Source organism: Plodia interpunctella, chromosome 21 (genome assembly GCF_027563975.2).
Source record: "Plodia interpunctella isolate USDA-ARS_2022_Savannah chromosome 21, ilPloInte3.2, whole genome shotgun sequence".
In the NCBI taxonomy this organism is placed as follows: domain Eukaryota; kingdom Metazoa; phylum Arthropoda; class Insecta; order Lepidoptera; family Pyralidae; genus Plodia; species Plodia interpunctella.
In genome coordinates, this window is record NC_071314.1 from 7914769 (window position 1) to 7938610 (window position 23842).

Consider the following 23842-nt stretch of genomic DNA (forward strand, 5'->3'; position numbering starts at 1 on the left):
TGAGTTAGTATCCCATAACACAAGTATCGAACTTACTTAGGGGCTAGCTCAATCTGTGTGATTTGCACGGGTAGAAAATAACCTGCAATAACACATAGGATACTTTTTATCCCGGAATTCTCACGGGAGCGAAGCTCCGAGACGCAGCTAGTATAAAATTAAGTAGGTATATACCTATGTAAATGTAATAATCTGACTAGCGTTTCCGTACTATCGATAGATTATTATCGAGCGACAAAATATAACAATAGTTGGAGCAATATTAGAATACTAGCGATAGTTTTGCACAATATTTGTGTGGACAGGAAAGCGCCTGACAAAAAAGTAATAATTTTAAGCCAAGCATTGCTCTTCAAATTTGTGTTTTCTGTGCAGGGTTAGGGAACGTTTTGAATCTGAAATCAAGTAGGATTTGTTTTTAAATAATATTTATAAAATTACTTAACGAATAAATTCCAAACTTCTACACAATTTCAGGATCTCAAAAGAATTACCAATCTAGCTAGTAACCTCACGTTTCATTATAATACATTTTACACATCTTCGGACCCCATAGAATCTTAAATCTTACGAGATATATTGATGGAACACACAGACCATTTAACGTGGTACATTATTACATTCATAAAACAATGTATGTACCTTAGAGTATTAAAAACTTAGTACCCTCAGCGATGTCGTACTTCATACAGAAGTGTTGTAAAATAAAAAGTCATTGTTACATAAATTTTATTTACATTGGTTTTAATTGATACACATTAAACACATTAAAATAAGGGCTGTACAGGCTCCGTCGATCTTCATCAGTGAATGGAATTATATCTAAGTATAAATAATTCTTGCCAAGCTTAGATCGAACCTTTTTATAAAACTTTAACATCTTCGCTCTATGGGGCATAGTGCACCGAATACATATGCTATACAAATTTTCACATTTAATAAACAAATCACTAGGATTAGGCAAAGTATTATCGTGTGTATTTGAAGTAACTAAATGGATATTTTCTATGCTTTTACACTCACTGAGGTAAGTAAATAAGGGAAAATAATGTAACATGTTAACATTGATTAATAAGTTTTTTAAAATTTTGCTCTTTGGCAGACAATTTAGTAATGTTGGTACATGAAAATTGCCTTTTGATTTAATTATTACTAATGTAACTAATGTATCACACTTCTCAAACAAATTCTTGAAAAAATCTGATGTATATTGAACATTTCCTACTAGAGATAAATGAGTCAATTTTTTAAATAAATCACAACTATGTATATTAATTGGCCGATTGAGGGGATCTTTAAATTTAATTTCCAAGTTAATATTTCTTTCTTTCTCCCTGAAAGTGTCATCATAGTTTAATATTAAACTCTGTTGTGCTAATCGAGCTTTTTTAAACTTGAATCCTTCATCATGTGAATGATTACTGTCATCGGGCGGACAACTCTGCTCCACACAGTACCAGTTGTACTTCTCTGAGACTGGAGCATGATGAGAGGAATCAAAACGGAAAGTCAAATATTCTTTCAAGATTGTTAGTAAATTTGAATAAAATTTATGATCAAATTGGGTCATCTCTCTGAGCCACAGCATGATAGCCACCTGTCCAACGACCACTGAACCTAAATCTGACAAATTGTTTACTTCCACATCAAAATTTTTACAAATAAATTGTTTCAATAAGGGAGTTGCATGCACTAAAGTATAATTATATTTTTGGAATATTAAAATCTCATAATTACCAAAATTGAGTAACTTGATCAGAGGTAACTCTAGCAGAGCATCATAGCACATGTTTGTCAATGAGAATATCTTGAATGCAGGCAATCTTTCCAGTACACATTTGTCCCATTCTATATCATCACTGTATACAGTACCAAAGTATTCATTGCCACAAATTGTAAACTGCAGACTAGATAGATGTGCCTTTTTTAGCATACATACAGCTACATTTCCGTACATGAAATTTGAGGTTGAGCCAACAAAACTGACCTTTTCCAGCCCTTCGAAAGCTTGCTGATATTTGGACAACACATCCTTGTTGATCTTATATGTTGTACCAAATGTAAAGTTTATAGACAAGCTCTTCAATGTGGGTCTCATCTGAATGATATCAAAAAGGTCAAGCATCATTATATTTGTAAAGCTTACATCTAATTCTATTAGATTCTTCGCTTTTCTTAAAGCAACTAACAAAGCTGATTTAGTTAAATCAGGAACACCAGATAGGTTCAAAATCTTTAGATTTCCAGATATGCTTCGGAAGAAGTCCGATTGAAAGGTCTTCACTGTTGCTAATGTGTTAAGAGAACACTGGCATTCTTTGATAACTCCGGGCATGCAAATAACATTTCGTAAATAAGAACATGAGTCGTGTAAGTTATATAAGGTCTTTGTGTCAAGTTTTTTGAGGATGATGGCCAAAACTTCTACTGGTAATGTCAATAACGACATAATGTTTGTAAATATTTCACCACTTTTCATGTCTGCAAGATAAAGAAAATAAACATTATAATAGTAGGTACTTTATTCAGATGGACAGTTTTCCTAAGTAGATAAAGTTACATCTGTTAGTATGAAATAGGGAAAAGTGGAGAGGACTGACATGCTGTACGAGCCCAAATAAAGTAGATGATGATCACTGATAGTAGGCACATCCTTAATTACACACTGGTTTTAGGTACTTACGCAGTCAGTTATAAATTAAGAGATTAACTGTTCTAAGATGGCCCACAGAATATTTGTTGGTGTACATCGTACATGAAGGAAGCTCTATTCCCAGTAGTAGGTCAAGGAAAGTTGACGATGGTAGAAAACAAATAATAACTTAATAAATGATGTTTCATGTTGATTCTCAACAGTCAACATAAATCTCTTCCATGATCTCACTGTTTAGTTCATGTTTTAACATTGTCATGTCAATTTTTTTTTACTTTGACATTTTTATTAGTAGCAAGATAAACTCTGGAAAGCGCAAAGTCAAAGAACTTTTAGCTTCAGTCAGAAGAAACGAGACGAAATAAGAAAAACGGGTTAAAGTTAGAATAGAACCGAATATTTATCTATTTCAAATTTAAAACATGTTTCAAACCTTAAAAAAGTAAGTTTATAAGTTATGGAACAATTATACGAAAATCGATTCGTTCATTGGTAAGTTTGCTGGCTGTTGTTAGCATTTTGTCATTCGTCAGCAGTAGCTGATATGCTGATATGGCTCATTGAATGCTGATGTTTTGACTTTTGTTTGTTGATTGATTTTGACATTTAAAAAAATGTACTCTGTCTCTGTCATTTTGAATTTGATTGAAGTGGTGTGATTGTGTGTGTGTGTTGTGTTGTTGTTTATTTTAGCTTGTCCAAAATTGTACCAAAATTAAATATTTTTGCCGGTGCCTGGTGCTTTCATTCATTCAAGCAAGATTTTGACTTCATTCAAGTTACTAAATGGATTGGTCACGACGCCGTCGCGAAATTAACTTGGAACAATTACAGCTGCTGATAGAATTTCTTTATCAGCATCATGACCTCGCGTTCGGGAAGGTTAGGACGAAGGAAGGCCGTGCTAAAGCAGCACGATTATGGAAGGAATGTGAAAGAATGCTCAATGCCGAGGGACCTGCAAGAACGGGCAAACAATGGTCTAAGGTTTGTATCTATGTAACATGAATATCTTTTTTTTTTCATGTATCGCATAAGAGTCTCTCTAATCACAGGAATTTATCATTATTTTTCAGTTTTGGAACGATTGGAAATGCCGGCTTCGACACAAGGTGGCTACCTTGAATGCAAATCGAAAGGAGCCTGGCGTTGGGCCAAATATCGCTGATCTTTCGCCACTGGAAGAAGGGATGGCAAGGTTTTTGGGCATTATGAATATTGGACTCCTAACAAACGGTACACAAGATCCCCTTCATACACCAGACGTAAGACATTCCTAATTATATTATTATATTTATTTGCTATTATATATATTTGCTGCTTTGGTATTGTACATTTTTAAATGTTTTATTTAATTTTAACACTTGATAATGTGAAAGTTTGTGAGAATATATAAGTGTATATGTTACTCTTTCACACAATAGGTATCTACTGGATGGATTGTTATGAAATTCGGTACAAGTGTAGAATATAACTTGGAACAACACATAGGGTACTTTTTATCATGTAATTCCCACAGGAGCGAAGCCCTAGGGCGCAGCTAGTTATATACATATTTTAAAATTAGGACACGAATGTGTGGAAGATGTTGGGGGAGGCTTTTTCCCAGAAGTGTGACTTATACAGCTAGAAAAATAGTTAGCTATGCACTGTATCAAATTTATAAAGCACCATTGATTATCAGACTTGACCAAATATTGCACAGGAATTCTTTTCTTTTTACTTTACAAAGTACCCTATGTTTTAATCCAAGGGATCATTTCGAGTACCACAATACAAAACTTCATAAAAATTGGCCTAGCTGTTTGAGTGTGAAGAAGTGACAAACACACAAGCTTTCGCCTTTATAATATTAGTGGAATGTGCATAGATACAGAAGTCTGGGCATAATAAATATACAATGTAGCAAAGTTTAATCAAAACTTTCGTTTGAAACGTTAGGGTGTTGAAGAAGAAGATGAAGCTGAAGAAAAAGCCATTCCTGAAGAAGTGGAGACAGATGGTCATATGTTCATGTTAGAGTAAGTAAAAACATTATCATTTTGGCTGAAACAAAAGTTGCTCTAAAATTATATACACACTAGCTGCGCCCCGGGGCTTGGCTCCCATAGGAATTTCAGGATAAAAATTATGTGTGTGTGTTATTCCAGGTTAATCAAAATCAAAATCAAATCATTTATTCAGAAATTAGGCCTTCACAGGCACTTTTTCACATCATATTCTAAATTAAATGATGTTTACTAAAGCTACAAACTACTAGCATTTCGGAACGACCACTGCTGAGAAGAAATGCCGAAAGAAACTCATTCAAACAATGTTGGTCCCTTTTATGCCAGAAGGGCTTACCATTTTTTAAATATAAATTTATGTATAATTTTTTATCAGTAATATAACAATGTAAGTACACAATAAAGTACATGGTCAAAAGGTGATTGTGATTAAGGGCTGATGAAAGGAAATAAATATATATATGTATAATTAACCAAACAAAAAAAAACTTTTAAGAAAAGATCGAGCTGACCAGTCCCCCCCGGCAGCACCCGTTCACGAGTTGACGCGTGAGTCAGCCATCGCGAAGCTCAACCACAATAGAGGGAACCTCCTGACCCGATCCACGACGCCGCCACCGGTTTGACCATTTGAGTGTGCATTTGAGTGTACTCGATCATACTCGGTTATGTTCTATATGTGTACCAAATTTCATAACAATCCGTCCAGTAGATATTGAGTGAAAGAGTAACAAACATACCACTTATACACATATACATCCTCGAAAACTATCGCATTTATATAATATTAGTAGAATAAAATACCAACATTATGCATTGTTCTGGTAAGCAGTTCTGACTATGAATCAGAATCGGTACCCGACCAGAGAACTCAACTTAAAAAGTGAATTATATTGCACTAAGTTAAGTAAAGTATTTTGTGTAGCAGCATGGTTATGAATTGTTACAAATGGCTCCAGTTGCAAAGATTCGTTGGTGGACCAGGATTGGCTCCCGGTGATAGAACTCCGCAACTGTTAATAGAACGGTCCTAAGCTTGCATGTCGCTTCAATTGATGGCAATGCAGTTATTAGCTTGGCTGAGTTGTGGTAATATTTATTAATTTTACCTGAATAAAAATGGTTTTCTTTTTTTTACTACCGGCCCATCCCGGCTTCACTCGTATAAATGAAGTGAAAATCGGTGTAGTAGTTTATGAGTTTGAACAGATAGATGGATGCGACAGAGGACTTCGTTTTTTAATATGTATAGTGGCTTCCCAGGATAAGTTCTCTCATTGATAATAAATATTACAATTTTACAGCACGGACAGGGCTTTTTTTTGTCAGGCGTTAAATACTATAAGATGTCACTGCTTTTGGCAAAAATGTCATTTTTGTAAACTTGTTTTCAGAGTACATTCCGAGGAGGTAGTGGCGGCCGATGCAGTGCCGCGAACTAGTGCAATCGACCCGAGCTACGCTGGACAATTTCCAACACGAACAGGTATTTTTTTTTTACAAGCTTTCTATACTTGCAATAGTTCCACCATCGTAGGGCTGAGTACGGGAGTCATAACGTCTATTTGCCCTTTTTTCTTTTCTTTTTACTACTCACATATACCGTATATTGTGTCAAACCGGGCGGGGGACCTGGTGACCCGCAACACAGGTTCCTGTGCAGGCACCACATCTCCCGTCTGTTATTAAGTAGTTCCTAACTTATATAAACCTATCTACTTTTAAGGCCATTTTGTTGTGGAGTAAATAAACATATTTTGATTTATTTTATTTATAGTTATGTTATTAAAAATGTTATTATATTGCAATAATGTATATGGGTATCTATGTTCGGATGGAATCTTCCAATCAGATAGTAAAAATAATTGGACTAAAGCATCTTTTGAGAGTACCGTGTAGTTTCGAATCTTCAATTCTATATCACATGAGTAGGGATACGGAACAGAGGCAAAGCTGCGCAAATTGTTACCTACTTTGGTAGGGATGGCAAAGGAGATTTGAATAAAATAAACAAAACATTTGTTAGATGTACACCTCGGAATCTAAATATATTTTTTGGACTCCTTATTTACACTTTATTCTGATGGTGCACCCAGGATCGGCTCTCAACGAGGGAACTCCTTAACGGTTTACGGCACGGGCATGGGCTTTTTGTCAGAGGTTCAATGCCATAATGTCTCTCTGACAACAATAAAAGCTTGTGGCAAAAAAAAAAATATTGTAAAAAAAAAATGGGGCGCGTACCGTAATTGCAACATTATTTGCAATATTTTTTGTAATACAGGCTTGTCACGGCCAAAAATCTTATTCTGTAGCATATTATACTAATATGACAATAAAATAGGTATGATATGAAAATAAATATATTTTTAGCAAGTGACACACACAGAGCAGACGATACACACAGAATAAAAAGAGAGAGAAAATGGAGTCGACGCTTTAGAAGACGCACAGCGCCAGTTTACCCTTCACCCCCACAATGTGCGTACAGTGACTTATTTACTAATATTAATGTAACAGCAGATTATTTCAGATGCCTTTAGGCCATTTAGTAAAAATCTGAGAGTGTTAGCAAAACCACACACGTTAAGAAAGAAAGTCGGTAGACGATAAGCAGTAATTCCAATTATATAATTTATACATTTTTTCAAATCTTTATTTATTTATCTACTAGCGGGCCGCCGCGGCTTCGTTCGGGAAAACCCATAATAAGTTACTCCTGACGATTTCGTCTATCTCTGGGCCAAATTTCATCGAAATCAAGTTTTTGAGTTTATTCTTTACTGTGAGAAGCGAGGCGGGACTTAGAGGCAGACTTTATCGTTTTATGCCGGCTTCATACTATCGCGGACCAGTTCGCCAAACTTGACGGACTCTGTATAATACATTGCTGGTTTTTCTTTGCGGCACTCGTACAAAATCCGCAATGTATGTGCATTCGCGTCGTCATCGTTGTCGTTTATACATGTAACACACGCTTTTTAACTAGTATTGAAAATAGTAATGAAATATATTTGTATGCTGTTGGTTCTCCTTAAAATATAAAATTTTTTATATACTCATAAATAACTAGTGACTGTTCTCTGTTCGCCGCGAACATAGACCTCGCGTATGCTATAATTTTTTACAAAATTGTGAATATTTCAAAAACGACTGAACTGATTTTGATGCTCCACGAACTTATAAATTCTATTGATAGATCCTACATACCTTGTAAATTTCATCAAAATCGGACCAACGGTTGAAGTACGAAAGTTAAGAAAAAATGAAATTGAATTGTTAAAGTAAGAAAGTTGGAAAGGAAGATTGTTGGTTCCTGACGGTTACGTGGGGCGCCGGCGCCGGCCGCCGGTGCTGGAGGTGCCGCTGGCCCGCACCGAGCTACTACGCGAATCACCTCCGACTCGAACGCTGCGCGTGCTTAATTTAGTGGCCGAGAAAATTGATATTTTCTCCTGTTCTCTGAATGAATTCAGAATAACGTCTTTAAATATCATTTGTTATATATAAATAGTGTAAAAGGTTAACCTGTTGTATTAGAATATGTTTTCTGTAATGGTACGTTATCGTGCGATACAAACATACAAATAATGTATTTTTGTCCCAAGTAAAATAGTAGACCTCGCCCGCTTCGCTCGCTCGTTCAATAATATTTTCCATCCAATCAGTGTTGGACGACGAGTGTCGATCAATGTTGTTGGGAATAGAGAAGACGCGAGCGGAAGCGGAACTCAGGCACGCGCGCGCGTCTCTGAAGCAAGCCGAGGCGGCGCTCGCGCAGGCTGAGGCGACCGCCGCCATGGCGCGGGGGTTCACGCTCCTAGCGGATACCATTGACCGCTTCACCAAACAGGTTTCTGTGTGGCCTAGCCTGGATTCTTGTAGTGTTTTTGTTGTTACTAAAAAAAATATGTTAACTTCTTCATTCGTATTCAAAACTATTGGGCATCTGAGCATACTGCGCTCAGATTTGATAAAGGATTCGAAAAGGATTTGTCGAAATCTGCGCGGGATTTGGATCTTTATTATTTTCGCAAATGTTGTAGATTGTTGCTTTACATTATTTGTTTATTTGTATCATCATACACAATACAATCATACAATAGAATAAAATCCGCAAAATCATATTTTGGCTTGCATAAATAGGCAGAGATAATAATATCTCTAGCTGCGTCCCGGAGCTTCGCTCCCGTAGGAATTTCCGAAATTTGAATGAATTACCAAATTTCATAACAATCCGTCCAGTAGATTTAGCGTGAAAGAGTGACAAACATACACACATACATCCTCACAAACTTGAGCATTTATAATATTAGTAGGATTTAAAATCCTTACATATTATAAAACAAAGTTCTCTGCCGCGTCTGACTGTTCGCGATAAACTCAAAAACTTCAGTATGGATTTTCACTAATAGATAGTGCGATTCATGAGGGAGGTTTAGGCGTATAATTTATAATGTTTTTATCCGAGCGAAGCCGGGACGGGCCGCTAGTGTAAATGTTTTTTTGTTCCAGTACCTAGCCAGACGTTCTCAGCATCGAAATCAGCACCCGGAAGGCACTTAACGATGACAAGTGACGATTCTGTAAATATAAGCATATTTTTTTTTAATATCTTAATAAATTTCGTTAATAATGTTATTATTTTTTAAGACCTTTCTTACCTCGGTTATTACGATCTTGAAATGGAAGACTTACCAGAAGAAGAAGGTCTATCTCTGGTTAATATGGTAGTTAGTTTATCTAATAGATTACAAGATTATATTTTATCCGAAAGTAATGAAACAGTGATATAATTAATAATTATGAAAAGAAACAACATAGATTATTTTAAAATGGTCTTTATTAATGCAATAATTAGTGTATGTATTGTATTGATCATCTCTTGCACCTACATATTCTTCGTGCAGCGCGCTTGAGGCCCGCCACGTAATGTATTACTTGCTCCTGTACAAAATAAATATAAGGATAAATAATCTTAGGTAAAATCTCCTTTTTGGACATGGATAACCTTCTAATTTATAAAAAAAAAACTAGATGTTGCCCGGGATTTGGCCCCCGTGGGAATTTTGAGATAAAATATGGCCTATAGAAATCTTCCTAATGGTGAAAGAATTTTTAAAACCGACGACTGAATATAATACCTACATGGCCACGAGCTCCATGCCCAGCATGAGGTACAGTGAGCACACGATGATGATATACCTGCATGAGGTTGAAGCACATGGCCACGAGCTCCATGCTCAGCATGAGGTACAGTGAGCACACGATGATGATATACCTGCATGAGGTTGAAGCACATGGCCACGAGCTCCATGCTCAGCATGAGGTACAGTGAGCACACGATGATGATATACCTGCATGAGGTTGAAGCACATGGCCACGAGCTCCATGCTCAGCATGAGGTACAGTGAGCACACGATGATGATATACCTGCATGAGGTTGAAGCACATGGCCACGAGCTCCATGCTCAGCATGAGGTACAGTGAGCACACGATGATGATATACCTGCATGAGGTTGAAGCACATGGCCACGAGCGCCATGCCCAGCATGAGGTACAGTGAGCACACGATGAAGGAGGTCTCCACGCGCGGCGTGTATACGCGCTCGCCCGGCACGATGTCGCCGAACCCGATACTGTAGCGAAACATATAGATTACATATAGCGAGAAAAGAAAGCAACATATAGTAACGAGGCTACGAAGACATGAATATGATTTTTATTTCGAGTAAACACAATGATTTACACGACACGCGGATAATGAAAAAGCCGGTCAAGTGCGAGTTGAACTCGCGTAAAGAGGCTTACGTACAATGTATATGATTCTTATAGGTTTTCCTGTAATCTACAAGCAACGAACTATATTTTCGGAGATTAGGGGGCATCGGTAACGCCACGGGTATTAACCACGTCCATAATATTTTCATCAATAAATATTTCTTCCAGTATTTGTTTAAAAGTAACCGAGTAGGTTGGGTATATTATTAACAATGTTTTAATTTAATATACATAATTTCAACTTACCTATAATAAGTTTATTATTTCAAAATTACAAATGAATTATCTCACCTACTGAGCGATATGAAGCAAAAGTATGCTCCGTCTAGTTGGTCCCATTTTTCCCATAATCCAAATATCATTGAGCCAAATATTATGTATCTGAAAATTAAATCAAATCTTTTCACTCTCAAATAACGTTTCTTTTGTGAACCAGCTTAGTACTTTCAATAGATGATAGTTTATCAGTTTATTTAGGCCAAAAGTACATTAAAGAACACCTTTTTTCATAAATATGAACCGGAACAAGTAATTAAAGTAATTCATCGTCCAACTGTTTAAAAGATATAAATAAATATGTAACATCACACAGATCGAGTTGTAAAGTAAGTTTGAGACTTGTGTCATGGGATGAGTTAGTAAACTCAACGATATAATATTATATAACATATACATAATAGTAAATACATCCAAGACCCAGGTCAATCTGAAAGAGATCATTTACCATCTTGACCTGATCGGGATTCGAACACGGGACCTCCAGTGTAGCACTCCGACAATTACCAATATAGGCCACGGAAGTCGTAAAATGAGTTGATAAATAATGTTACCCATACTATAGATATGCGTGAAAAACGTAACCCATTCCTTGAAGTCTATAAAATAGAAAATTCTCCTTTGACGTGCCAGTGTAAACCTATGTTCTAAACACGAGGTCAGTCAGAATGATAGAAACTTACCCAACCATAATAAACACGCATACACTAATGGGTACTGTGATAGTTTGAGCGTCGAAGGTAATGTAGCTGAACTCGCTGGAGCTCGCAGCCTCGCGTCTCAGCGGCTCCGACCAGCCCCTGAACCTCGGATCTAAGTCCCTCAGCATATCGTCCCTAGGGTCAAGCCAACATCGCAATCTAGGATCCCTTGTATGTAGCAATCTTGGATCTACCCAACCTTCTCTGACATCCCTAGGTGGTATCCGACCTCTAAACCTAGGGTCTATTGTCGAATTTCTCAAATATCTGGGATCTCCATACGCCATTATAGGGTCCCTTGAATGACCTCTCAATCTAGGATCCCTGGGGTCCAAAGTGTAACTTCTTATTCTGGGATCTATTCTATTGTCTCTGTCGTATATTGGGAATCTAATATCTCTATGGTTCAAATGGTGATCATACGGTTGTGGCATTGATACGCTGCGTAAATATTCTGGTCTTCTGGAAAATAAATGTAAATCTTAAACATTTTTAGATGATCAGCAGTAGAAAAAGGATTTAAGTCTATGACAGCTTGACAATAATCATGTCTGTGAAGTAAACGATTGAGGTGTACCCACGTTGAGAGCCGGTCTTAGGTGCACTATCTGATCCTGCTCATCATATGAATGCAGTGTCATGGAAACTGAAGCGACATGGAAAATTGTATCTATATACGACAAGCAGAAATAGGGGATGCAATAAAAGCAAATGATACCTTTGAAAGTGCGGTGGTCCGGAGTGTGGCCGGTACTGCATGACTTCTGACGACGACCAGTCTTCAGGTCGCTCGATGCTCTCCGCCTCGCTTATATTATTGTCTATCTGAAACCACACATGTTGACTAACAACCACACGGCCTGTAACCACGCCACATGTGTTCACTTCACGGCGAAAAAGAAAAAGAATGTTTGTATAACTGCCAAATGCGTATTTGTAATACTGAAGGAAAGAGCTATTGCCTGCAGCTCAGCACGCGGTTATTTGATGCTCGGTCATTAACTGAGGTCTTGTATTAGTCTTGTAATCTTGTAATTCTTCTATTATTTTGGCGATAACACTGAAGTAATCACCTGAGCTCTGAGCCTGGCGACCCTCCGACGGGTGAACCCTGGACAGCCCCGGCAGAGACAGACCAGCGCGTACAGACACTTGCACCATTGCGCCAGAAGCTCCCCTGGAACCAGAATGAGGAAATATAATAAATAAATAGTCAACAACATAGGACATTACAATTTTCGCATATTTATAATGTTAGTAGAATTCATTCAGGTCTATCTCTTACTCTTACATATTCCGATCCGGCACTGGTACTACCAAATCTGGCACTGAATAGTGCCAGATTTTTCCATATTTGTATTTAAGATCTCTATTTATTGTCAAAGTTAATCTGTCAGACAAACAGACATCGGATAACTAGGCTAGGCGGTAAATAAGTCGAGGATAATGATGAGACTTGCCTAAATTACTCAGGTAAAGCAGAAACAGCGGCATCCCCAGCAGCGTGTAGAGGACGGTGATGATCTTACCCCAGCTGGTGCGAGGGGATAGGTGTCCATACCCTGAAACATAAGTTTGAATTCCCATCGTGCTACCTCTCTCGTCTGAGCTATATTCAAACCCTCATCACCCTTCATTTAGCTCCCAACATGACGTTCAGGAGCTCTAAAAGAAGGACTGTAACTTTTTTACAGATATTATCACGTCTTTCATATTATGTACTTGCTGCTTTGCCTTTAGTAAGGCTGTCTAACAATTGTATCCTATCAAACTGGTGCGAATTGGAGAAAGCGGTTCGACGTTTAATGAAAGATGAAGCAGTGGGGAATGAGACAGAGCGAGAGCGACAGAGAGAGAGAGACGAACAGAGAGAGAGCTGTTACTGGCCTATGGTCGTGATGACGGTGAGGCAGTAGAGGAAGGCGCCGGAGAAGCTCCACTGTCGCGAGGAGCGCCCGCCGTCCCAGCCTCGTCGCACCGCGAACACTACCTTCACTTGGTACCGCTGAAGTTCTATACTTATTCTGTTAAAAAATAAAGTTTTTTTTCAGAAATATCATTATTGTACAAGCTACATTGAAATAATCTTAATTTGCCATAAAATAAAGATTTATTGTTTATTATTGGTCGATTATGCATCAACCCGACAACAATAAGAAGTCCACCTTCGAACTAGTTAAAAACGAGCGACCCGCCCCGGCTTCGCACATGTTCTATATTATGAATGTTACATACTAACACTGGGAGCACTATTATTTCATTCCTATTATAATAATGCATTGTCATAAAACCCAATTTAGTAGTCGGTAGTGAAGATGACGTGTGTGCCATGATGTGACAACTACCTAGAGATGCCGACGACCCGTGTGAAGTGGAGAAGAACAAGTTGGGAAAGAAATCGAGAAAATGCGAGAAAGAGAGATGAAGCCCAATTTATACCTGTCTTTTAAAGCAGTTTCATTGAAGAGATTGAGCGTCAACGTAACGTTCTGCCACAAATAGTGCGCTGTGCTGTTCCTTTCTGCCGCCATAAGGTTCACTCGCTCCATTTCGCTCGCTCCCTCGATAGCTTGGAACATGAATGCACCTGGAAAGAATGCAGAGTCCACACAATGAATTGTGACACAGAAGCTGTGTGTTTTCTTAGAATCCGACCGGTAATCAGCTTATAGAAAGCATGTAAACGTTCGTGTGTCATCAAAAACAGGAACGCTGCAGGGATTTATTAAAACCAAATAATCGTTCATTCACAAAAGCTGACATTCTAAAACGGTATCAACATTCAACAATAATAGAATTAGGGTGGCCACGCTTGATTAGAGAAAGTGAATGGTAATCGCTTGAATGGTTCGTGCGGCGGCGTGCCTTTTACGCCCTTTGTGTGATCCGCCAGCGAAGGGTGAAGTATTGCCACCCAACAATCATAAAAGTCGAGGCTAGGTGCACATTACTGCCGAGTTTAAATGAGGAAAGCATATTGTCAAAGGACGTTAAGAACTCTAGATTAATACAATTTTACGTTATTTAAAGTTAGGCTTTTCCGGCGGCTGCTTTTACTGTCTCACCGTCACCACCACGCCTGATATTGAAACCGGCTTCTCTTTATCAAGGTTATGCAATTTTGAAATAATGTATCATAAATGTTATTTAGTAAATGGTCTAATATTATTATTTCCCCCATGTGGCGATATCAAAGCCAAAGATTGACTTGAAAAATGGGAGATAAATTACAACTATCGCTGGTTGACTGTAAGAGATCACTACCGTATACCATATAGATAGTATATAAGCCACCGTTGTGTATCTAGTATTCGTTTTAATTTATGTAGGTAGATGCGTACTTTTTTATCCTAGGTACTTATTTACTTACAATAAAGTTATTGCAATTAGAGAAACAAACAGGAAAATTCATTTGTGAACAAATAACTACGTTTAGGTATATATCCATGTTGCCCAAAACCATTTTTAGCTGATCCATATCAGCTCGTAAAATCTTAAGAGAAATCCGCAAATTCCGCTGAAAAACGAAATGAATTCGTCATCATTATTTCGTACGACAGCCGTCATTACAATGACGCTCGTACCACGTAAATTAAAATTAATTGGGCGACTCAATGTGGACGGAACAGCTGTACCAATATATTCAGAATCCAGATTGCTTCATAACAGAGTATGTTTTATGACATGGTCGTCAAATCTCGGTGTTAAATAGATATTTGGACAACACTCACTCTTTAGAAACAGTTTTCTGTGAAAACAAATACAAATGTCCAAGCTGAATTTGACTTCCGAACCTAATGGTGGACTAGCGAAATAAATAAATAAATAAATATAAATAAATATATTAGGACAAATCACACAGATTGAGCTAGCCCCAAAGTAAGTTCGAGACTTGTGTTATGGGATACTAACTCAACGATACTATATTTTATAACAAATACATATATAGATAAACATCCAAGACCCGGGCCAATCAGAAAAAGATCATTTTCCATCATGACCCGACCGGGGATCGAACCCGGAACCTCTCGGTTTAGAGGCAAGCACTTTACCACTGCGCCACCGAGGTCGTCATATTAATAAATATTTTGTTATTGACTTACTATTTACACCCCGCGGTCCTATCAACCTAACGAAATCGCGCTCTTTCGGGATAAAAAGTACCCTATGCGTTAATACAAGGTATCAGCTATTTCAATACCAAATTTTCACCATTATAATTTTAGTGGGATGAGCACATACCTAGATTATAATTACAATGTTATGCACTTTTGATGCTTTTCTGTTAATTATTAAATAAAAAAGTATTTTACTAAAGGTACAAAAATGTACTCGTGGACCAGATTCTCTTTATTTTAAACGTACATTTGTGTGCACCGCTCCTTGCTTCGACTTCAAAGGCGAGTCATGTTTTGAGCGACACATTATGCTGTAATTTATATGCTCCAATGACTTTTATATATTTGTGCCTAAATTTTATGAACGAGCCTCATTGACGAAAGTATAAATTAATTCACGTTTCTATGTTGTAACTACTGTTGCAATGCGCGACACGTACGATGAGATCTGGGGGGCTACCATGAAAATAAAACACGTAGTACATTGAATTATGTTTAGGTTCATATTTATACTTTATATATATATATATATATATTTTCCATAGCTTCCATGTAATTTATCCTTATTCCTTTTTTTACATTTTTTCCTAAGTCATATGTTTAATCCTATTGTTTGCTGTTGTTTGTTTTTGTTTGTTTCTGTTTCCGTACATATTAACTTGTTTATTTTGCCACCATACCTACTTTTGTACTTGGTTCCAGCTGAAAATCAGCGCCTTGGCTTGATACCTTGGCACCATGCTGAGCTGGTCGCCATTTCGGCTTACATATTTTATTCGATATATATTTGTTACTCTTTTGTATGTTTGGATTTTATGTGTTTGCCGAATAAATGATTTCTTTCTTTCTTTCTTTCACGTAATGACGTACTACGTGTTTTATGGCGTGTGGACGCAATGGCGTCTACACGTTCTTTTTTTACACGATGCGTACACGCGTATGGGAAAAGGAGATAGCATGTGGACGTTCGGTAACGTGCTTCGTGATTTATGTTTCGTGGTTTTCCTTCTGATGTACCTAAGTATTTAGTCTGCGCAGTTGACGATATTTGGCCATTTTGCTTTTGTCATTGCGTAGGCAAACGTCAGCTTTTTTTCGTAGAACGTATTATTCCTAATGCAAACAGTATTAATGTAAATTATTTGTGTTCAGATTATTTTCGTTTATTCGCAATTTTAAAGTGGAAAGTTATTTTCTTATCACTGTAATAAAATACCTGAAAGTTTTGACTGTAAACTCGACTTTCGTTTGTAAACCTGTCCAAATAATTATCCAAATAGACGTTTAGACAAAAAATATGTTAGCGTAATGTAAACTGAGTTGTGTAATGGCATTATTATTATTATTATTGCTGCCTTAACACGTGTAAACAATTGTGAAATTATTAGTTTAAACACTGATCACGTCTAAATCTATCCAATAAAGATTAGTTAAGTACGAATATGTTTTAAGAAAGGATGAAAGAAGGGATGGAATGGAGTGCGTTCGGCAGTATGTGTTAAAGAAAGTAGGTAACATAGGGAACAATGGAGGATGCCTACCCTATACCTGTGTGGAACGGTGACGCTCGTCATTTGTTTTTTCAACTTGTGTTGCCACGGCCAGCTTGTCATAGGTGTGATGTGACATGAAGATGCTTTGCAATGCACGATTGTTGCCTATATCTACATTTTACGGACGTTCGACGTGAATGCCAGTGTACGTTCAAACCTATACATAAGGTTTTTGTTACACTGCTAGCAGATAAATTTATGTTATATTTAATAAATAAATAAAATATACACGGTGCTACCACTTAGTATGTGCTATATATACTTTAGGTAAATACCTAAGTATACTTCGAAGTGCTAAGATTCGGTACGCTTAAAGATTCTTTATGCGAAGTTACCAAGTTAAAGTCAACACATCTAGAAAATAGTTGCCAGTCGCGTCCCGTGTAACAAATAAGAAAACCTCTTGACGAGCACCCCTTTTGTTTCACACACTGACCAGCAATGGTATACCCAACGACGAGCACGATGACGCCGACGTTGCTGAAGAGGAACGCGAGTAGTTGCCGCACGAAGCCCCGGGCGCGGGACGCGAGGGGGCGCCGCCGTCGCGACATCGTCACGTCATCGTGACGCGACGGACTCGCCGCGCCATGCTGCCAGCGCTCGACCTATCACCTGGAAAATAAAATAAAATGAAAGAAAGAAAATTTGTTTTCTTTTTTTAAAAAAAAATTATATGAGAAGCATGATATTTACTCAATAATAACAAAATGGTAATATGTAATGAGTAAGCTTTTAGGTAAGTTTCTTTTCAGTACTGTCCGTATTATTTGTGTAAAAAAAATTTTGTATAAGAAAAAGTAAAATAATTAATTTTATTTGGTTGGTTTTTTTATTTCAAATTTAGGCCATTTTATCGTAAACCGAAAAAAGAGCTACACAACATTAATATATTTATATTGTAATAAAATTTTAATTAATTAAAAAGAGAGTTATTTTCAATAGTTGTTAGGTATATATAAAATACTAGCCTTTGGCCGTGGCTTCGCCCGCGTTAATTTTCTTTACTCTATGTGTAAGTATGCAAAATTTCAACAAGATCAGATTTCGAGAAGAGTAGATAAAGCGTGAAGAGGTAATAAACAAACAAACAAATTTACTTTCGCATTTGATTGGTATTAGTGAAAAAGTAATATTAGTAAAATAGAATCTGTGATGTGTTTTGTCACACAATTAGAATGATTAATTGTTTCTCAAAGAAAGTTCAAGAATACACTGACAGTTTGACAGATTTATTTGTAGTTTAACTAATTGGCTGGTAAAAGATTATTGTAAAAATTGTAGAAATAAAAATTATTATTTTTTTTATCCTCGTGTCTTACTCAAGCTCTCAAGAGATTCGCTCCTTTGCGCTGTGGGGATTTTGGAATAAAAAGTCTTATACGTCGTACAGTCAACATCACATCAACCTAAATTCCGCGCCATAGAGGTTCATGCAGGGTAACTCTGACGACCTCGGTGGCGCAGTGGTAAGATTCTTGCCACTGAACCGAGAGGTCTCGGGTTCGATCCCCGGTCGGGTCATGATGGAAAATGATCTTTTTCTGATTGGCCCGGGTCTTGGATGTTTATCTATATATGTATTATATTATATAAAATATAATATCGTTGAGTTTAGTATTCCATAACACAAGTCTCGAACTTACTTTGGGGCTAGCTCAATTTGTGTAATTTGTCCTAGTATATTTATTTATTTATTTTATTTTATTTTATAACTTGATGTGCTGTTTGTTGACTGTACGACTGTACATGTACATACATACGTACTATTTCAGGATATTGTCCTACCTGTGAACCAAACATCGAGATGCCAAACTATACATCGCCAGTGACCTAAATCAAACATCGAAATTCGTGCTGTAGATTTTACAAAAATATAAGGAAATCTATTGCATGAAATTCGATGTTTTGGTCATGGTCACACTTTGTGTGAAAGCATTCGTTCGACAATACTCTGACGACCTCGGTGGCGCAGTGGTTAAGTTCTTGCCACTGAACCGAGAAGTCCCGGGTTTGATCCACGGTCGGGTCATGATGGAAAATGATCTTTTTCTGATTGACCCGGGTCTTGGATGTTTATTTATATATGTGTTTGTTATATAATATAGTATCCTTGAGTTAGTATCCCATAACACAAGTCTGGAACTTACTTTAGGGCTAGCTCAATCTGTGTGATTTGTCCTAATGTATTTATTTATTTATTTCTAATACTGAAAAAATAATACCTTCTACTAGTTATAACACGGAAAATGTGTTAGAGAAAAGATTTTCAACATATATTCAGCTGTTATGCCACATAAAAAAGCTCCGTATCTGTCAAGCCGATCTATTTATTTAAAACCTCAAAGATTTTTAATATTGATATGATAATGACTTACCTAATAACTTAAGACAGAAGGTCCCTTAAGTAGGGACTAAATAAATTAATCGACTTGGTATTTATTATATGCATCTCACATCTTTTTACGGTAGAAAAACTGAGCTTGGGTTTTTTACAGCATGTTTTTGATGGCATTTCTTTTATGTATGGGCTCCGTCAAATGTTTCGTTTCAAAAAGGGTTCCATTTTAAAAACAAGTTTGCCAACTGCCTTAAAACTTCAGTTCCACTCACATCCAAACGATGACTTAGCTGATGTCAAAATCGACATCCAGGTTGCACAAACACGAGTATCTCCAGAATGAGCCGGGATTTGATGTGAACCGTTATATATCAGCAATTGTTAATTTAGACTATGTTACGATCTATTAAACTGCCAAAGATTTGCGTTATACCGTTTATTTTAACATGTCTTAACCCTCTCTGACTTTATACGCGTGTAATTTATAATTTCATCTATATTTGTGTGCATGTCTCTCTGTTTAGGAGCTATGGTGTAGCTCCTAAACAGGTTAACCGATTTAACTTAGCGGTTTCTGTTCCTGTTCTTGGTTGGAGCCAGGAAACCGTAGACTTTTTATTTCTTCGTCAACTTGGCACAGTCTTTGGCATATATGGTATTAATAGACCATGCTATCATAAATAAATATACCAGGACAAATCACACAGATTTAGCTAGCCCCAAAGTAAGTTCTAGACTTGTGTTAACTCAGCGATACTATATTTTATAACAAATACATATATAGATAAGCATCCAAGACCCGGGCCAATCAGAAAAATATAATTTTCCATCATGACCCGACCGGGGATCGAACCCGGGACCTCTCGGTCCAGTGGCAAGAACCTTACCAATGCGCCACCGAGGTCGTCATAAGTTGCAACTAGTTTGTTTACGTCAGGAATTCGTTACTTATCTAGTTTGCTGGCGGTCATACATGAGGTTGTTTTAGCCAGTTTTCATGGAAATCGATTCAGCGCTTTAGTTTCCGCTATTCCGTCTGTCTGTCATAATTATTATACCTAAATTAAAATTTTGTAAAAAATACTTGTTTAATTATCTCTGTGACGCGTTGATAGTGGCGAATTTGCAATGAATCTATGTAGGTGGACGTGTCGTATACTGTACACTATAAAAGCTGGACGCCAGGTGAGCTATAAAGCTATTTCCGAAGTTTTCAATGACTTCAGTTCGGCGGTGAACCGTCATACAGAATAAAAGTTGGCTAACCGCTACTCCGCTGGCTGCCATACGTCACAGATAAGGTCCCCAAACTCTAAAAATAAGATTAAAAAAAACATTTTGACTCAAGCTGTTATTGTTGTATGTTTTAGTTAATTGATAGGTCCTATTCTTGGGCGGTACCGCACGCCACGAACTTAATAAATCACCCATCACAAATGGTAAGTCCTGTGCAGTGTCCTAACTAATTATAAACAAAACAGATGCCGGTTGTACCTAAAGAACGATTAAATTTATGCAATGATCGTGCTGATACAATAAACACGAGTAAATTTACAATCCACAGAGACAAGGGCTGTGTTGCACATGCATGCGATTTTTTATTACATGCACATAATAATGTACAGTGCAATTGTTTGCACTAATTATGTCCATATATACCTTAAAAGTAGAAATTAGTACAAAGGTACTAAATTATTTCTATAGACAGATGTCTTCCAGTAGAACCGCCAGAGATTTTTTTTTTAAAAGAAGCATGCTTTGGTCTTTGTGGCCTAGTAGTAGGCGTTAAAGGCATGCTTCTTACATATTATCCCAAATTGAATTACTGAACTCAATAATCCATCATAAAATGTCAGAGTTAATAAAAAACAATAACATTAGGGTTTATTCCTATATACGAGCTTAACTGTCGCGGCCGCGCTGTCATTACAATCCGTAAATTTTCTCAAAGAAGGAATTGCTAAAATAAAATATTAATAAAATTAACATTAGGCAGGAAACGCTCGTAGGAAAGCGATGGCGATGTAGCGCAGAAAATAATGGATGCACAGCCTAACAAAATATACTAAATATAAAATAACACGGTTTACAAAACGGACTTGTATTTACAAGCCGATGTCTTTATCAAGTCATTTTATTTATTTAATTTAAATCCAGTAGCCGATTGCCCAGTCCCCCGGGTGATTCATTCGAGATGTAAATAAGACTGATTTCATATAAACTTGACGAGTTTGTGATTAGTCAATGACCAATGCGATTTATATACGATCAGTCAGATCGTCCGAGGACTGTCACCAGCGGATTCCGGTGAAGAAAAATATCACGAGGAAACTTTTATACCAGGCGATTAAGCGACTTGTCAAAAATTATATCAGTTAACGGGTGGTTCTCAGAGCGTTTCGACTGCAGCGGCCGCACTGTCATTGCGATCCGTTAAGTTTCTTGGGGAACAAAGCGTTTCCAAAATCAATAATTTATAAAATTTTAATTACCACAGTACAAAATAATAATTTTTAAAGTCAAATAGTAAAACTAATTCTTCTCTTTGTTAAATTAAAAAACAAATGTAATTCATCGCTCTGAGAACCGTGACAGTCTCTAGGTGCCCCGTGAAGCAAAAAGACGTGAATCTGTCGTCGCTTTGGTGATTCTTCTGTCATGCAATTTCCTTTTCGCGTTTTGTAAATTTATGACACATTCGTACATTTAATTCAATGTATTTTATATTTACGACACGTAAACATTAATATTGTGTTTCCGACGACATCGACCGATTTTATGATGATAGAAATAGGAGCGTGTTTAAAAATAATATTGATAAATCATAGCATAATGTCCTTACTAGTTTCCTGTGCCTAATTGGCTAGTATAATAGAGTTATATACATATAGAATATCACGCTTTATCCGTTAAGGGGTAGACGGAGCCAAGTTGCGAACCCCAAAGGCCACGTTTAGCAATATACCTAGCAGGCTTGTTTGTGGAATTGTGAATCTATAGTGACAGGTTGCGAGTCCCTCGTCTATGAGGAACATCTCCAGTAAATAGTACGTTCCCTTGACTAACTTATACAATCTGGGCGGGAAGTAAAGCATTTAGTTTATTCTTTATTTATATCGCTTTCAGTCCCCTTTGTTTAAAATACAAGTTTTTTTAAATCATAGAATCGAGATCATGGTTTATTTTCATGTCCACATTTTTCCGTCAATAAAACTTGACATTATATTAAAATACAGTAAAGGGACCCCGAGGAATAGGTCATGTGAAAATTATTGCATTAATTTAGGCATAAATAATACATCATAACTTTATCAAAATTACTTTAGTAAGTACTTAGTTTTCGGGATTACCGCTGATATTATACGTGAAAATTTATAATCGCATTTCAAAATGTCTAATTGTTATTGGGTTATATTATTTCAATAAAATGTATTAGTGAGTAAATAAATTTTATATATGGATCAATCGAAATTTTCGTGTTTAATTGTTTGGTTACTTAAAAACGAAAATTTAGATATTTTTTTCTTGTCATAAAAGATCGTGATCCACAGATATACCAGGTCAGGTAGTATCTTTTTAGTAATATTACAATTTTATTATAAAATACCTACTTACATTCAGATATCCTCAAATTCACAGTCGTTTTACAAACTGTCTATAAAATCCCATTTTAGCAAAAACATTTTTAATCACTCGTATTCTGTACTAGATTTTTTGTCACTTTGCCTCCAATATACAAAATGTACACTTTTTGTTATGAACACGTTTTGAATTGTTCCACTATTGATAAGTTGGAGTATTTGGAATAGACACTGGCATTAGGGAGCCTCGGAGTCGACTAACAAGCAGCGCTAGTGGGATGATGCAAACACAAAGATTGTCTAACACAGAAAGGACAGTCAAGCATTTGGAAATTGAACAAAAGTACCTTGGTATGTCTGAAGTTTAATCTTAAAAATGTTTATACTCGTATGTTTCTAATAAAATACTTAGTGTAGCATAATTAAGATAATTTGTCTGATTTATTTGAAATAACTATTACTTATTGCTTAATAAAAACAAAAAGACACTAAACTTAATAGAAATTGCATTAGCGATAAGTGCGCCTTTGCACTCATGTTTGAATATCTTGTTGTAAGTTATAACTCCTTTGTAAATGGTGCAATAAAGAGTTTATCTTTCTATTTATCAAAGACACACGAAACAGAAAAAGTACTAGCAATTGCGGACTTAATCCATCCATTAATAATAGAGGGTCTCTTCCAGTCAACCCAGACTTTGAATTTTAGTAGTTTTCGCTAATAAACAGACGAAATTGATAAAATTATAGTAGATAGGTACTCGTAGTATCGCTAGGGTGTTGGCAAATATCCACCGAATCTTATTTTACTTATATATATACCTTATGAA

The 23842-nt window shown here is 36.7% G+C and overlaps 3 protein-coding genes across 10 annotated transcripts; 1 reads left to right on the forward strand and 2 right to left on the reverse strand.

The window, feature by feature from the left end:
- Nucleotides 1–712: 712 nt before the first annotated feature.
- On the reverse strand, nt 713–3082 carry LOC128679007 (uncharacterized). Of its 3 annotated transcripts, XM_053760936.2 has the most exons (3): nt 2684–3072; nt 1738–2481; nt 1100–1334 (listed from the first exon to the last, which is right to left on the reverse strand). In XM_053760936.2, exons 2-3 carry the CDS (start codon nt 2477–2479, stop codon nt 1240–1242), a joined length of 837 nt encoding a protein of 278 aa, XP_053616911.1. In that variant the 5' UTR covers nt 2480–2481; nt 2684–3072; the 3' UTR covers nt 1100–1239. The 3 variants fall into 3 exon arrangements, with proteins under 3 accessions (XP_053616910.1, XP_053616909.1, XP_053616911.1); XM_053760935.1 differs by having other exon boundaries at nt 713–2098; nt 2684–3082; XM_053760934.1 differs by having other exon boundaries at nt 713–2481; nt 2684–3073.
- A 199-nt stretch (nt 3083–3281) lies between these two features.
- LOC128679011 (uncharacterized) lies at nt 3282–9300 on the forward strand. Of its 2 annotated transcripts, XM_053760945.2 has the most exons (7): nt 3285–3640; nt 3730–3918; nt 4595–4674; nt 6057–6148; nt 7036–7143; nt 8331–8515; nt 9178–9300. In XM_053760945.2, the coding sequence occupies exons 1-7, from the start codon at nt 3440–3442 to the stop codon at nt 9226–9228; spliced, it is 906 nt and encodes a 301-aa protein (XP_053616920.1). In that variant the 5' UTR covers nt 3285–3439; the 3' UTR covers nt 9229–9300. The 2 variants fall into 2 exon arrangements, with proteins under 2 accessions (XP_053616921.1, XP_053616920.1); XM_053760946.2 differs by lacking the exon at nt 7036–7143 and having other exon boundaries at nt 3282–3640.
- Nucleotides 9301–9487: 187 nt separating this feature from the next.
- On the reverse strand, nt 9488–23284 carry LOC128679008 (potassium channel subfamily K member 18-like). 5 transcript variants are annotated; one of them, XR_008405706.2, is made up of 11 exons: nt 23048–23284; nt 17528–17706; nt 13860–14007; nt 13308–13444; nt 12881–12982; nt 12494–12597; nt 12139–12245; nt 11403–11879; nt 10735–10824; nt 9868–10301; nt 9488–9609 (listed from the first exon to the last, which is right to left on the reverse strand). XR_008405706.2 is itself a non-coding variant. In XM_053760939.2 (11 exons), the coding sequence occupies exons 2-11, from the start codon at nt 17643–17645 to the stop codon at nt 9541–9543; spliced, it is 1482 nt and encodes a 493-aa protein (XP_053616914.1). In that variant the 5' UTR covers nt 17646–17706; nt 23048–23283; the 3' UTR covers nt 9488–9540. The 5 variants fall into 5 exon arrangements, 2 of the variants coding, with proteins under 2 accessions (XP_053616914.1, XP_053616913.1); XR_008405704.2 differs by having other exon boundaries at nt 11403–11882; nt 23048–23283; XR_008405705.2 differs by having other exon boundaries at nt 11403–11882; nt 23044–23283.
- Between the last annotated feature and the right edge of the window lie 558 nt (nt 23285–23842).